The sequence below is a fragment of the Pseudophryne corroboree genome, chromosome 6 (genome assembly GCF_028390025.1).
Source record: "Pseudophryne corroboree isolate aPseCor3 chromosome 6, aPseCor3.hap2, whole genome shotgun sequence".
NCBI lineage: Eukaryota > Metazoa > Chordata > Amphibia > Anura > Myobatrachidae > Pseudophryne > Pseudophryne corroboree.
Window position 1 is genome coordinate 287,844,445 of NC_086449.1, and position 16,510 is coordinate 287,860,954.

Consider the following 16,510-nt stretch of genomic DNA (forward strand, 5'->3'; position numbering starts at 1 on the left):
CCCTCCCCAAACAGCACATGACGCAAAGAAAAAAAGAGGCGCAATGAGGTAGCTGACTGTGTGAGTAAGATAAGCGACCCTAGTGGCCGACACAAACACCGGGCCCATCTAGGAGTGGCACTGCAGTGTCACGCAGGATGGCCCTTCCAAAAAACCCTCCCCAAACAGCACATGACGCAAAGAAAAAAAGAGGCGCAATGAGGTAGCTGACTGTGTGAGTAAGATAAGCGACCCTAGTGGCCGACACAAACACTGGGCCCATCTAGGAGTGGCACTGCAGTGTCACGCAGGATGTCCCTTCCAAAAAACCCTCCCCAAACAGCACATGACGCAAAGAAAAAAAGAGGCGCAATGAGGTAGCTGACTGTGTGAGTAAGATAAGCGACCCTAGTGGCCGACACAAACACCGGGCCCATCTAGGAGTGGCACTGCAGTGTCACGCAGGATGGCCCTTCCAAAAAACCCTCCCCAAACAGCACATGACGCAAAGAAAAATAAAAGAAAAAAGAGGTGCAAGATGGAATTGTCCTTGGGCCCTCCCACCCACCCTTATGTTGTATAAACAGGACATGCACACTTTAACCAACCCATCATTTCAGTGACAGGGTCTGCCACACGACTGTGACTGATATGACGGGTTGGTTTGGACCCCCCCCAAAAAAGAAGCAATTAATCTCTCCTTGCACAAACTGGCTCTACAGAGGCAAGATGTCCACCTCATCATCATCCTCCGATATATCACCGTGTACATCCCCCTCCTCACAGATTATCAATTCGTCCCCACTGGAATCCACCATCTCAGCTCCCTGTGTACTTTGTGGAGGCAATTGCTGCTGGTCAATGTCTCCGCGGAGGAATTGATTATAATTCATTTTAATGAACATCATCTTCTCCACATTTTCTGGATGTAACCTCGTACGCCGATTGCTGACAAGGTGAGCGGCGGCACTAAACACTCTTTCGGAGTACACACTTGTGGGAGGGCAACTTAGGTAGAATAAAGCCAGTTTGTGCAAGGGCCTCCAAATTGCCTCTTTTTCCTGCCAGTATAAGTACGGACTGTGTGACGTGCCTACTTGGATGCGGTCACTCATATAATCCTCCACCATTCTTTCAATGTTGAGAGAATCATATGCAGTGACAGTAGACGACATGTCCGTAATCGTTGTCAGGTCCTTCAGTCCGGACCAGATGTCAGCATCAGCAGTCGCTCCAGACTGCCCTGCATCACCGCCAGCGGGTGGGCTCGGAATTCTGAGCCTTTTCCTCGCACCCCCAGTTGCGGGAGAATGCGAAGGAGGAGATGTTGACAGGTCGCGTTCCGCTTGACTTGACAATTTTCTCACCAGCAGGTCTTTCAACCCCAGCAGACTTGTGTCTGCCGGAAAGAGAGATCCAAGGTAGGCTTTAAATCTAGGATCGAGCACGGTGGCCAAAATGTAGTGCTCTGATTTCAACAGATTGACCACCCGTGAATCCTTGTTAAGCGAATTAAGGGCTCCATCCACAAGTCCCACATGCCTAGCGGAATCGCTCCGTGTTAGCTCCTCCTTCAATGTCTCCAGCTTCTTCTGCAAAAGCCTGATGAGGGGAATGACCTGACTCAGGCTGGCAGTGTCTGAACTGACTTCACGTGTGGCAAGTTCAAAGGGCATCAGAACCTTGCACAACGTTGAAATCATTCTCCACTGCGCTTGAGACAGGTGCATTCCACCTCCTATATCGTGCTCAATTGTATAGGCTTGAATGGCCTTTTGCTGCTCCTCCAACCTCTGAAGCATATAGAGGGTTGAATTCCACCTCGTTACCACTTCTTGCTTCAGATGATGGCAGGGCAGGTTCAGTAGTTTTTGGTGGTGCTCCAGTCTTCTGTACGTGGTGCCTGTACGCCGAAAGTGTCCCGCAATTCTTCTGGCCACCGACAGCATCTCTTGCACGCCCCTGTCGTTTTTTAAAAAATTCTGCACCACCAAATTCAAGGTATGTGCAAAACATGGGACGTGCTGGAATTTGCCCATATTTAATGCACACACAATATTGCTGGCGTTGTCCGATGCCACAAATCCACAGGAGAGTCCAATTGGGGTAAGCCATTCCGCGATGATCTTCCTCAGTTGCCGTAAGAGGTTTTCAGCTGTGTGCGTATTCTGGAAAGCGGTGATACAAAGCGTAGCCTGCCTAGGAAAGAGTTGGCGTTTGCGAGATGCTGCTACTGGTGCCGCCGCTGCTGCTCTTGCGGCGGGAGTCCATACATCTACCCAGTGGGCTGTCACAGTCATATAGTCCTGACCCTGCCCTGCTCCACTTGTCCACATGTCCGTGGTTAAGTGGACATTGGGTCCAGCTGCATTTTTTAGGACACTGGTGAGTCTTTTTCTGAGGTCCGTGTACATTTTCGGTATCGCCTGCCTAGAGAAGTGGAACCTAGATGGTATTTGGTAACGGGGGCACACTGCCTCAATAAATTGTCTAGTTCCCTGTGAACTAACGGCGGATACCGGACGCACGTCTAACACCAACATAGTTGTCAAGGCCTCAGTTATCTGCTTTGCAGCAGGATGACTGCTGTGATATTTCATCTTCCTCGCAAAGGACTGTTGAACAGTCAATTGCTTACTGGAAGTAGTACAAGTGGGCTTACGACTTCCCCTCTGGGATGACCATCGACTCCCAGCAGCAACAACAGCAGCGCCAGCAGCAGTAGGCGTTACACGCAAGGATGCATCGGAGGAATCCCAGGCAGGAGAGGACTCGTCAGAATTGCCAGTGACATGGCCTGCAGGACTATTGGCATTCCTGGGGAAGGAGGAAATTGACACTGAGGGAGTTGGTGGGGTGGTTTGCGTGAGCTTGGTTACAAGAGGAAGGGATTTACTGGTCAGTGGACTGCTTCCGCTGTCACCCAAAGTTTTTGAACTTGTCACTGACTTATTATGAATGCGCTGCAGGTGACGTATAAGGGAGGATGTTCCGAGGTGGTTAACGTCCTTACCCCTACTTATTACAGCTTGACAAAGGGAACACACGGCTTGACACCTGTTGTCCGCATTTCTGTTGAAATAGTTCCACACCGAAGAGCTGATTTTTTTGGTATTTTCACCAGGCATGTCAACGGCCATATTCCTCCCACGGACAACAGGTGTCTCCCCGGGTGCCTGACTTAAACAAACCACCTCACCATCAGAATCCTCCTGGTCAATTTCCTCCCCAGCGCCAGCAACACCCATATCCTCCTCATCCTGGTGTACTTCAACACTGACATCTTCAATCTGACTATCAGGAACTGGACTGCGGGTGCTCCTTCCAGCACTTGCAGGGGGCGTGCAAATGGTGGAAGGCGCATGCTCTTCACGTCCAGTGTTGGGAAGGTCAGGCATCGCAACCGACACAATTGGACTCTCCTTGTGGATTTTGGATTTCGAAGAACGCATAGTTCTTTGCGGTGCTTTTGCCAGCTTGAGTCTTTTCAGTTTTCTAGCGAGAGGCTGAGTGCTTCCATCCTCATGTGAAGCTGAACCACTAGCCATGAACATAGGCCAGGGCCTCAGCCGTTCCTTGCCACTCCGTGTGGTAAATGGCATATTGGCAAGTTTACGCTTCTCCTCCGACAATTTTATTTTAGGTTTTGGAGTCCTTTTTTTACTGATATTTGGTGTTTTGGATTTGACATGCTCTGTACTATGACATTGGGCATCGGCCTTGGCAGACGACGTTGCTGGCATTTCATCGTCTCGGCCATGACTAGTGGCAGCAGCTTCAGCACGAGGTGGAAGTGGATCTTGATCTTTCCCTAATTTTGGAACCTCAACATTTTTGTTCTCCATATTTTAATAGGCACAACTAAAAGGCACCTCAGGTAAACAATGGAGATGGATGGATACTAGTATACAATTATGAATGGACTGCCGAGTGCCGACACAGAGGTAGCTACAGCCGTGGACTACCGTACTGTACTGTGTCTGCTGCTAATATAGACTGGATGATAATGAGATGTAGTATGTATGTATAAAGAAGAAAGAAAAAAAAAACACGGGTAGGTGGTATACAATTATGGATGGACTGCCGAGTGCCGACACAGAGGTAGCTACAGCCGTGGACTACCGTACTGTACTGTGTCTGCTGCTAATATAGACTGGATGATAATGAGATGTAGTATGTATAAAGAAGAAAGAAAAAAAACCACGGGTAGGTGGTATACAATTATGGATGGACTGCCGAGTGCCGACACAGAGGTAGCTACAGCCGTGGACTACCGTACTGTACTGTGTCTGCTGCTAATATAGACTGGTTGATAATGAGATGTAGTATGTATGTATAAAGAAGAAAGAAAAAAAAACCACGGGTAGGTGGTATACAATTATGGATGGACTGCCGAGTGCCGACACAGAGGTAGCTACAGCCGTGGACTACCGTACTGTACTGTGTCTGCTGCTAATATAGACTGGATGATAATGAGATGTAGTATGTATGTATAAAGAAGAAAGAAAAAAAACACGGGTAGGTGGTATACAATTATGGACGGACTGCCGAGTGCCGACACAGAGGTAGCTACAGCCGTGGACTACCGTACTGTACTGTGTCTGCTGCTAATATAGACTGGATGATAATGAGATGTAGTATGTATAAAGAAGAAAGAAAAAAAAAACCACGGGTAGGTGGTATACAATTATGGATGGACTGCCGAGTGCCGACACAGAGGTAGCTACAGCCGTGGACTACCGTACTGTACTGTGTCTGCTGCTAATATAGACTGGATGATAATGAGATGTAGTATGTATGTATAAAGAAGAAAGAAAAAAAAACCACGGGTAGGTGGTATACAATTATGGACGGACTGCCGAGTGCCGACACAGAGGTAGCTACAGCCGTGGACTACCGTACTGTACTGTGTCTGCTGCTAATATAGACTGGTTGATAATGAGATGTAGTATGTATGTATAAAGAAGAAAGAAAAAAAAACCACGGGTAGGTGGTATACAATTATGGATGGACTGCCGAGTGCCGACACAGAGGTAGCTACAGCCGTGGACTACCGTACTGTACTGTGTCTGCTGCTAATATAGACTGGATGATAATGAGATGTAGTATGTATAAAGAAGAAAGAAAAAAAAACCACGGGTAGGTGGTATACAATTATGGATGGACTGCCGAGTGCCGACACAGAGGTAGCTACAGCCGTGGACTACCGTACTGTACTGTGTCTGCTGCTAATATAGACTGGTTGATAATGAGATGTAGTATGTATGTATAAAGAAGAAAGAAAAAAAAACCACGGGTAGGTGGTATACAATTATGGACGGACTGCCGAGTGCCGACACAGAGGTAGCTACAGCCGTGGACTACCGTACTGTACTGTGTCTGCTGCTAATATAGACTGGTTGATAATGAGATGTAGTATGTATGTATAAAGAAGAAAGAAAAAAAAACCACGGGTAGGTGGTATACAATTATGGATGGACTGCCGAGTGCCGACACAGAGGTAGCTACAGCCGTGGACTACCGTACTGTACTGTGTCTGCTGCTAATATAGACTGGATGATAATGAGATGTAGTATGTATAAAGAAGAAAGAAAAAAAAAACCACGGGTAGGTGGTATACAATTATGGATGGACTGCCGAGTGCCGACACAGAGGTAGCTACAGCCATGGACTACCGTACTGTACTGTGTCTGCTGCTAATATAGACTGGTTGATAATGAGATGTAGTATGTATGTATAAAGAAGAAAGAAAAAAAAACCACGGGTAGGTGGTATTCAATTATGGACGGACTGCCGAGTGCCGACACAGAGGTAGCTACAGCCGTGGACTACCGTACTGTACTGTGTCTGCTGCTAATATAGACTGGATGATAATGAGATGTAGTATGTATAAAGAAGAAAGAAAAAAAAAAACACGGGTAGGTGGTATACAATTATGGATGGACTGCCGAGTGCCGACACAGAGGTAGCTACAGCCGTGGACTACCGTACTGTACTGTGTCTGCTGCTAATATAGACTGGATGATAATGAGATGTAGTATGTATAAAGAAGAAAGAAAAAAAAAACCACGGGTAGGTGGTATACAATTATGGATGGACTGCCGAGTGCCGACACAGAGGTAGCTACAGCCGTGAACTACCGTACTGTGTCTGCTGCGACTGGATGATAAATAATGATATAAAAAATATATATATATCACTACTGCAGCCGGACAGGTATATATTATATAATGACGGACCTGCTGGACACTGTCTGTCAGCAGAATGAGTTTTTTATAGAATAAAAAAAAAAACACCACACAAGTCACACGACGAGTGTTTAACTTTTTCAGGCAATCACAATATAGTATACTATACTGGTGGTCAGTGTGGTCAGGTCACTGGTCAGTCACACTGGCAGTGGCACTCCTGCCTGCAGCAAAAGTGTGCACTGTTTAATTTTAATAATATGTATGTACTCCTGGCTCCTGCTATAACCTATAACTGCTCCCCAGTCTCCCCCACAATTAAGCTGTGTGAGCACAGTCAGATATTATACATAGATGATGCAGCACACTGGGCTGAGCACAGATATGGTATGTGACTGAGTCACTGTGTATCGTTTTTTTCAGGCAGAGAACGGATTATATTAAATAAAACTGCACTGGTGGTCACTGGTCAGTGGTCAGTCACTAGTAAACTCTGCACTCTCTAGTACTCCTAAGCTCCAGTAAATCAAGTGTCTCTGTCTCAATCTCACTCTCTCTCTTCTAATCTAAATGGAGAGGACGCCAGCCACGTCCTCTCCCTATCAATCTCAATGCACGTGTGAAAATGGCGGCGACGCGCGGCTCCTTATATAGAATCCGAGTCTCGCGATAGAATCCGAGCCTCGCGAGAATCCGACAGCGTCATGATGACGTTCGGGCGCGCTCGGGTTAACCGAGCAAGGCGGGAAGATCCGAGTCGCTCGGACCCGTGTAAAAAAACATGAAGTTCGGGCGGGTTCGGATTCCGAGGAACCGAACCCGCTCATCTCCTTCCACACTGAAGAGCTGATTTTTTTGGTATTTTCACCAGGCATGTCAATGGCCATATTCCTCCCACGGACAACAGGTGTCTCCCCGGGTGCCTGACTTAAACAAACCACCTCACCATCAGAATCCTCCTGGTCAATTTCCTCCCCAGCGCCAGCAACACCCATATCCTCCCCATCCTGGTGTACTTCAACACTGACATCTTCAATCTGACTATCAGGAACTGGACTGCGGGTGCTCCTTCCAGCACTTGCAGGGGGCGTGCAAATGGTGGAAGGCGCATGCTCTTCACATCCAGTGTTGGGAAGGTCAGGCATCGCAACCGACACAATTGGACTCTCCTTGTGGATTTGTGATTTCGAAGAACGCACAGTTCTTTGCTGTGCTTTTGCCAGCTTAAGTCTTTTCATTTTTCTAGCGAGAGGCTGAGTGCTTCCATCCTCATGTGAAGCTGAACCACTAGCCATGAACATAGGCCAGGGCCTCAGCCGTTCCTTGCCACTCCGTGTGGTAAATGGCATATTGGCAAGTTTACGCTTCTCCTCCGACGATTTTATTTTAGATTTTTGAGTCCTTTTTTTACTGATATTTGGTGTTTTGGATTTTACATGCTCTGTACTATGACATTGGGCATCGGCCTTGGCAGACGACGTTGATGGCATTTCATCTTCTCGGCCATGACTAGTGGCAGCAGCTTCAGCACGAGGTGGAAGTGGATCTTGATCTTTCCCTATTTTTGGAACCTCAACATTTTTGTTCTCCATATTTTAATAGGCACAACTAAAAGGCACCTCAGGTAAACAATGGAGATGGATGGATACTAGTATACTTATGGATGACGAGCGACTGCCGACACAGAGGTAGCTATATATATAAAAAATATATATATATCACTACTGCAGGACAGGTATATATTGTATAATGACGGACCTGCTGGACACTGTCAGCACTGCAGACTCCTAAACTACTAGTATGAAGAAGATAGAAAAAAAAAAAACCACCACAGGTAGGTATACAATTATGGACGAGCGACTGCCGACACAGAGGTAGCTACAGCCGTGAACTACCGTACTGCGTCTGCTAGTATAGACTGGATGATAATGATATAAAAAATATATATATATCACTACTGCAGGACAGGTATATATTGTATAATGACGGACCTGCTGGACACTGTCAGCACTGCAGACTCCTAAACTACTAGTATGAAGAAGATAGAAAAAAAAAACCCACCACAGGTAGGTATACAATTATGGACGAGCGACTGCCGACACAGAGGTAGCTACAGCCGTGGACTACCGTACTGCGTCTGCTAGTATAGACTGGATGATAATGATATAAAAAAAAAATATATATCACTACTGCAGGACAGGTATATATTGTATAATGACGGACCTGCTGGACACTGTCAGCACTGCAGACTCCTAAACTACTAGTATGAAGAAGATAGAAAAAAAAAACCCCACCACAGGTAGGTATACAATTATGGACGAGCGACTGCCGACACAGAGGTAGCTACAGCCGTGGACTAACGTACTGCGTCTGCTAGTATAGACTGGATGATAATGATATAAAAAATATATATATATCACTACTGCAGGACAGGTATATATTATATAATGACGGACCTGCTGGACACTGTCAGCACTGCAGACTCCTAAACTACTAGTATGAAGAAGATAGAAATATAATGAATGACGGACCTGCTGGACACTGTCAGCAGAATGCGTTTATAGAATAAAAAAAAAAAACACCACACGAGTGTTTAACTTTTTCAGGCAGACAATATACTGGTGGTCACTGCTGGTCAGTCACACTGGCACTCTGGCAGCAAAAGTGTGCACTGTTAAATATGTACTCCTGCTATAACTGCTCCCCAGTCTCCCCCACAATTAAGCTGTGTGAGCAGTGAGCACTACTCAGCACAGTCAGATATACATAGATGATATTATCATGCAGCACACTGAGGCTGAGCACAGATATGGTATGTGACTGTGTATCGTTTTTTTTCAGGCAGAGAACGGATTATATTAAATAATAAATAAAACTGGTGGTCACTAGTATAACTATCAGCAAAACTCTGCACTCTCTGAGAACTCCTAATGCTCCAGTAAATCAAGTGTCTCACTCTCTATCTAAACGGAGAGGACGCCAGCCACGTCCTCTCCCTATCAATCTCAATGCACGTGTGAAAATGGCGGCGACGCGCGGCTCCTTATATAGAATCCGAGTCTCGCGATAGAATCCGAGCCTCGCGAGAATCCGACAGCGGGATGATGACGTTCGGGCACGCTCGGGTTAACCGAGCAAGGCGGGAAGATCCGAGTCTGCCTCGGACCCGTGTAAAAAGCGTGAAGTTCGGGGGGTTCGGTTTCCGAGAAACCGAACCCGCTCATCACTAGTGTACACACCCTAAGAGTGGATCAGGTGTCATGTATGGCGGTACAAAAGGCGCCGGATGTGATGTGCTGTCCTAAGCAAAATGCCGCACCATGTATCATAATTAAATATTCAGAAAACAAAAGTAGTAGTTTGTAATTGAAACAGCAATTCAATCTTTGAATATTTTATTTCTTCTTCCTGTAGAACATTCTTACAAAAAGCTGACGGATTTAATTAATTTCACAAGTAGCCATGCTGTTGCATGAAGAAGATTAATTACTGTAAAAGAAGCACTTTGATCAGCAATCTTTACGTTATAGGGTGTTGCTAGACTCCTTGGATGAAAAATGTCTGCTCCTTTAAAGCCCATCTCCTAGCTATACTAATAGAGGCAGCTGAGAAAATATTCCTAAGAATTATTTATTTATTTAGTTTAAAAACAAGGGTATAAGTAAACACATTAGAGAGTAATTAAAAAAATATTGGTCATAGGAGAACTTTATATAGTGATATAAATACTAAAAAACCTTGGTTGTCTTACAAATATAGTATGATAAACTACATATCTGACTGATATGTATAATGACCGACCTATAATACTATCTACAAGCTAAATGTTATACTGTACTTTATTTACTGCTAATGTTTGAGTCATTGTGATGCATTTCGATGTTTAATGCCATTTCTGATTAAATAAAACACCTTGGACCACTTTCTGGCATCATCATTTAGAAAATAGGAATTTAATACCTACCAGTAATTCCTTTTCTCGTAGTCCGTAGTGGATACTGTGGATCTGTACTTTAGTACCATGGGGTATAGATTGGGTCCACTGGAGCCTGGCACTTTAAAACCTCTAGTGTGTGTATGTGTGTGCTGGCTCCACCCCTCTACGCCCCTCCTACCAGACTCAGTCTAGGAAAACTGTGCCCGAGGAGACAGACATACCACGAGAGAAGGAATAATCCAACAGCGGTGAGGCAACAAGCCAACACAAGAAGAGGGCGCTAACCAGAGCAAAGGATAGCAACACCAACACCAACCAGGATAGCACAGCTATCCCAACAACATAACGGGACCGCAACGGCGGGCCAACCAAAAATTTACTCAAGTAAGCAGGAATCAAAGCACTGAGGCGGGCGCCCAGTATCCACTATGGACTACTAGAAATGTAATTACCGGTAGGTATGAAATTCCTATTTTCTTTAATGTCCTAGTGGATACTGGGGATCTGTACTTTAGTACTATAGGAAAGTCCCAAAGCTCACAAACGGGTGGGAGAGTGCTGAGACCCCTGTAAAACTGCTTTACCAAACTGAAGGTCATCCTTGGCCAAGGTGTCGAACCGATAGAATTTCACAAAAGTGTTCGAACCAGACCAAGTAGCAGCTCGGCACAACTGTAAGGCAAAGACACCCCAGGAAGCCATCCAGGAAGAGCCCACAGACCTTGTCGAGTGGGCCTGAATAGACGTCATCAAAGGCAGAGCCGCCGAAGTATGGGCCTGTTCAATGGTCAACCTCAGCCAACGAGCAATTGATTGCTTGAAAGCCAGATGACCAATCTTGGTGGCATCATAAAGGACAAACAGCAAGTCAGATTTCCGATGACAAGCCGTCGTCTTCACATAAATCTGCAGAGTCCTCACTACATCTAAGGACTCTGGCACAATGGAAGCATCAGACAACAGCAGAACCACAATAGGTTGATTGACATGAAAAGCTTAAACCACTTTTGGCAAAAACTCAGGATGGGTCCTGAGTTCCGCCCTGTCTTCATGAAAAATCAAATAAGGGCTCTTACAGGATAAGGCCCCCAATTCAGAGACACGTCTTGAAGACGCCAATGCTAAAATCATCACCGTTTTCTAGGTGAGAAATTTCAACTCCACTCGGTTCAAACCAGTCCGATTGAAGAAAGGAGAGAACCACACTGAGATCCCACGGAGCCGTGGGAGGCACGAAGGGCGGTTGCATATGAAGCACTTCTTTAGGAAAGTTTGTACTTCCGGCAACATGGCAAATTGTTTCTGGAAGAAAATAGAGAGCACTGAAATCTGGACTTTGATGGAGCCTAAACGTAGGCCCATATCCACTCCCGCTTGCAGGAAAAGTAGAAAACGATAGATTCTAAATTACACTGGAGACACCTTTCTACTTTCACACCGGGGAAAAAACTTTATCCAGATACGATGATAATGTTATGACGTTACCATCTTCCTGGCTTGGACCATGGTGGAAATAACCCGGGAGGGAAGACCTTTTCTTGCTACAATCTCCCTCTCAACTTCCAAGCCATCAAATGTAGCCACTGTAAGTCTGGATAGACGAACCGACCTTGTTGAAGAAGATCCATTTGGAGTGGTAGAGGCCAGGGATCCTCCAGAGCCATGGTTAGGAGGTTCTGAGTACCACGCCTGTTGAGGCCAATCCAGGGCAATTAGAATTTCTAGACCACTTTCCCTTCTTAGTCTTTTTAGAACCCTTGGGATTAGCGGTAGAGGAGGGAACAGGTACACAAACTGGTACGTCGAAGGCGTCATCAGCGCGTCCACTGCTACAGCCTGCAGATCCCTTGTTCTGAAATAGTAACAGCACAGCATAGCTTCTTGTTGAGATGAGAAGCCATCAGGTCTATCTGCGGACAGCCCCACCAGTGAATTAACTGTTGAAACACCTGGGAATGTAGGCCACATTCCCCCGGATGGAGGTCGTGTCTGCTGAGGAAGTCCGCTTCCCAGTTGCCCACTCCAGGAATGAATATGGCTGAGATGGCCCTTGCATTGGCCTCTGCCCAGAGGAGGATTTTTGACACTTCTCGCATCGCTGCTCTGCTTCTTGTAAGCCTGATGAGGGGGCCACATAGGAATGTGTAGGTAAGCATCCTTGACATCCAGGGATACCAAGAATTCCCTCTCCTCCAGACCGGACACCACTGCCCACAGGGATTCCATCTTGAAATTGAACACCCACAGATACGGGTTTCAATTCTTCAGGTTTAAGATGGGTCGCACTGAACCATCCGGTTTTGGAACAACAAAAAGTCTTGTGTAAAACCCCCTTTTGTGTAACGGAGGAGGTACTGGAACCACCACCCCTGTCCGCAAAAGTTTTTGAATTGCCTCTTGCAAGGTAACTTTTGCAGCGGGCAAAACTGGTAAACCCGATTTGAAAAATCTGGGAGGAGGAAGTGTTTGAAATTCCAGCCGGTATCCCTGGGAAATGAGATCCCTCACCCAAGGATCCTGGCAGGACTCTGCCCACATGTGGGCAAAGTGTTGAAGGCGAGCACCCACCTGAAAGTCACCTTGCTGCTGGGGCCAACCGTCACATGGAAGTCTTAGTGGCAGGGGATCCAGTGGTCTGGTCCAGGGATGCAGCAGTTGAAGGTTTACGGGACTTACCACGCAATCCTCTTGGGGTGGTGGAGACTCCCCGGCCCCTGTCTGTGAACCATGCCGCACAAAAGGACTGCAAGGAGGGTCCTGTGTAAGAACCTATAGCAGGTGGTAGACTTACCCGCCACCTGGGAAATCCATTTATTCAATTCATCCCCAAACAAGGCATCACCTGTAAAGGGAAGATTTTCTACACCCTTTTTGGAATCAGCATACGCTGACCATTGACGCAACCACAGAGCTCTGAATACCGAAACTGCCATAGCAGTAGTGCGGCCATTTATCTTACACAGTTCTTTTATAGCCTCGCTCATAAAATATGCAGCATCCTGTATGTGTTGCAGCAGAGTAATTACCTCATCCTGGGGCAGATTGACTAATCCTTTAATAATATTATCAGACCACTTAACAATTGCCCTGGAAATCCTCCCACAAACTATTGTGGGGCGCTGTGCTACGCCCGCTGCCGTATAAATTGCCTTGAGAGTGGTCTCAATTTTACTGTCAGATGGCTCTTTTAGGGATATAGCCCTTGGCACCAGCAGTAACCAACTTCTCTTAGACAGTCTGGACTTAGACGTATATACTGACTGGGAGGGAAAAGGTAGCTAAAAACCTCTGAGGAATTTTAAATTTCTTATCAGGGTTTTAACCATGCTTCCCTGGCCAGGGAGTTTAACTCTTTAGACACAGGAAAAGTTGCTGAGGTCTTTGGTCTAACATTAAAGTACAACTCCTCATCTGGTTCTGACTCCTGATCCGGTATGTGAAGAATCTCTCTTACCGCAAAATGAGGGCCTCCACCCCAGGGGACAGAGAGCTGTCCTCATCCATATCATCATCATCTACTGTACATCAGGCTGATCAGAATCAGACTGGAGCACCTGTGGCAGTGAGCGTTTATGTGAAACCAACAGAGGGGGCTGAGAAGCCTTTCTGGTATCTGCTGCTTTTGCCATACAATCAATAGACTGTTTTAACACCTGTCTCTCCTTTTTTGCAGCAGCTAATTCTGAATTGACATTCTGAATCATGCATTTAAAATTATCCAGCCAGTCAGGTGCCTGTGAACTGTGTCCCAGAGGAGACAAGGAGCACTGTTCATACATGAGAGACCCCACTGATGAAAGGGTTACAAGCAGCACACATAACCATGTCCACAGACATCTTTAAACACTGTAAAATAGCGCAGCTCACTGTAAAACACCCCCACACAGACCCTAGAGAGCCCCTGGAGTGACACTGAGGAGCAAAGACCAGAACACAGAACACAGCAGCATAGTGTATGAAATAATGTGTATAACCTGATAAACGTGCAGCGGCGCTACCACTGTAGTGCTCCCCTCCTGCTATGACACCCTGGTACCAGTACACAGTCTGTAACAGTGTGGGTCCATGGAGGAGCACCGTGCATGCAGCCTTGATGATCCGCAGCAGCAGGAAATGGCACCTTACCGCCTCTGGTCCCGCTATGGCAAGCCTGCCCCTTGTAATGGTGCGTGGTCCCTCACAATATTATACTGGCCATGAGTAAAAGTCACACATATATCAGTACAGACAAGCCCAAAGTGGCAGTGAGCACTGCGGGGCATGAGCCCTGAGCCAGTTTTGTCTGCGGCGGGCACCACAGCTCATGGCCTGCATGGCCTGTGACCGCTGCGCAACCTGCATCCAAACTGCACCGGGGACCTGCTAACCGGGACCCCAGTGTAACATTCACTGCACCACAATCTTCAGCATCTGCTAGAGGGTGGCGGCTAGCTGCTGGCGTGGGCACACATACTAACAATAAGTGATCAGGAGTTCAGTGGCCTGTCAGCTGGGATTACGAACCATTAACCCTCAGGAGGTTGGTTGGGTCCCCCCTCTAAGTACCACAAAGAAGGTAGCCTTGTTGCCAACCAGGACTACCTGAAAACTATAAACTAAAACAAAAATGAAAGGAAACTCTCTGGAGCTCCAGAGAAATGCACCCGGCTCCTTGGGCACATTTTTCTAAACTGAGTCTGGTAGGAAGGGCATAGAGGGGAGGAGCCAGCACACATATACACACACTAAAGGTTTTAAAGTGCCAGGCTCCCGTGGACCGGATCTATATCCCATGGTACTAAAGTACAGATCCCCAGTATCCACTAGGACGTTAGACAAATATATGTCAACTTTCAGAGAAACGGCTCCAGGAGAAGAGTATACAGGATGGAGGCATGGTGCTATAATTGCATCATAATTGCGCCACCTCCCACTGTAAAGAACCACGATTTGAGGCATTGTACAGCAGTGGCAGGGCCACAACATCACAATTCAACTAGAATCCAAGTGACCCCCTCCCCAAAATATGTGAGCCTCTTGGACATTCTGTCAGAGTAGGTTAGTATATAGGTCTGAATCAAAGGCGGTCGATGCCCTGGGGGCAGTGCAGCTGCTGATGCCCTGAGGGTGGCACAGATGCTTCCCAAGTTCACCATGCAGACTATAGTGAATCAAATTGGCAGGCGCATGCTGCAATGGATAGCACACATGCTGAAAAATTGCACCCCCTACTTCTAACTCTAAATGAGACCAATATATACGCCTGCAAGTACTAATTCCCATCAGGGCGATGAGGTTATGTTTTTCTATGGAGGGCTAAATACCTCTGATCTACTGCAAAAGATCACAACCTTTGGGATGGTATCTTAAGTGTGGTCCCAGAATTTGTATTTGGGGGTCCCATGATTATGAAATATGCCATGCTATGAGTTCTTTTCTGAAAAGCTTCATCTAGGATCGCAAAACACAGTGACACTTGGGATCAAAGCAAGAAACAAAGAACACTGTGCATCATGCATGCATGCAGAAACTAGCTCTTTATCAAAAGGGTGATGTTAAAACTTTGAAAATTATTTGGCCAAGTCTACAGTATTATAATGAGCACAATAAACACGATTTACTGTTAAGACATCTTCCCAATTTTCAGCCAAACAATACAGCTTTCAGAAACCTGTTATATGGCCATGTACTGGCATAATGAGAAACTGATTTCTTTGAGAGCATCTACTGTGCTAACCTTCCAAACAGCGAGAATAAAAGATTTCTCATCTCAGCCATGTAATTTCATCTTTACAGAAGATCTGAAGTGACACTTTACCAGTTTAACATCTCCATATAGTGAGAGAAATATGGATATCAATCTAACATCAACAAAAGCAGTTATTTTAGAGGCTGTTCCTGTTGTTAGAGAGAGAGTACATGTGGTGTAATAAGCAGATCATCACCTTCCAGGAACTGGAGCAAATCACTAGCAGTAGCCGCTCCGTGTATGTGCAGAATCGCACAGCGCAGTGGCTCGTCGCCTCCAGATATTTTGATTCTCTTTCATAAACATTTTGCTTATCCTGTTAGCAAGAACAGACAAAAAAATTGTATAACTGTCCAGAATGAATTAGAATCTAGATACTACTCTTCCTTAAGGTAGCCGTTAACAATATAAGAAAAACATTCATATTAATTAGCTATAGGGGATGACTTTGAATAATTACCATACAAAATTATCCAACTCATTGAACAATCCTAAAGAGTCTTTTCATAAGGGAATTTTTACAAGCAAACATTTTAGTTAAAACAAAATGTTTTTACAAGTTAGTCTACTATACAGGAGCATGATGGCATTAAATAAGTCTAACTTTTGTCCCTACTCTAACCCTATCTCACGTGATGCCATGTGGGGTAGGGGTAGCTAAACACTCTGATCTGTGGA

General features: G+C 45.9%; 1 protein-coding gene across 3 annotated transcripts in view; it reads right to left on the reverse strand.

Annotated features, from left to right (window-relative positions):
* Positions 1-16,510, reverse strand: part of WDR72 (WD repeat domain 72) — a 417,276-nt gene that overhangs the window by 276,352 nt on the left and 124,414 nt on the right. For all 3 annotated transcript variants that reach the window (XM_063926109.1, XM_063926110.1, XM_063926112.1), the window contains one exon: positions 16,029-16,148. In XM_063926109.1, the coding sequence (XP_063782179.1) occupies positions 16,029-16,148 (120 nt within the window). The remainder of the gene's footprint in view (positions 1-16,028; positions 16,149-16,510) is intronic.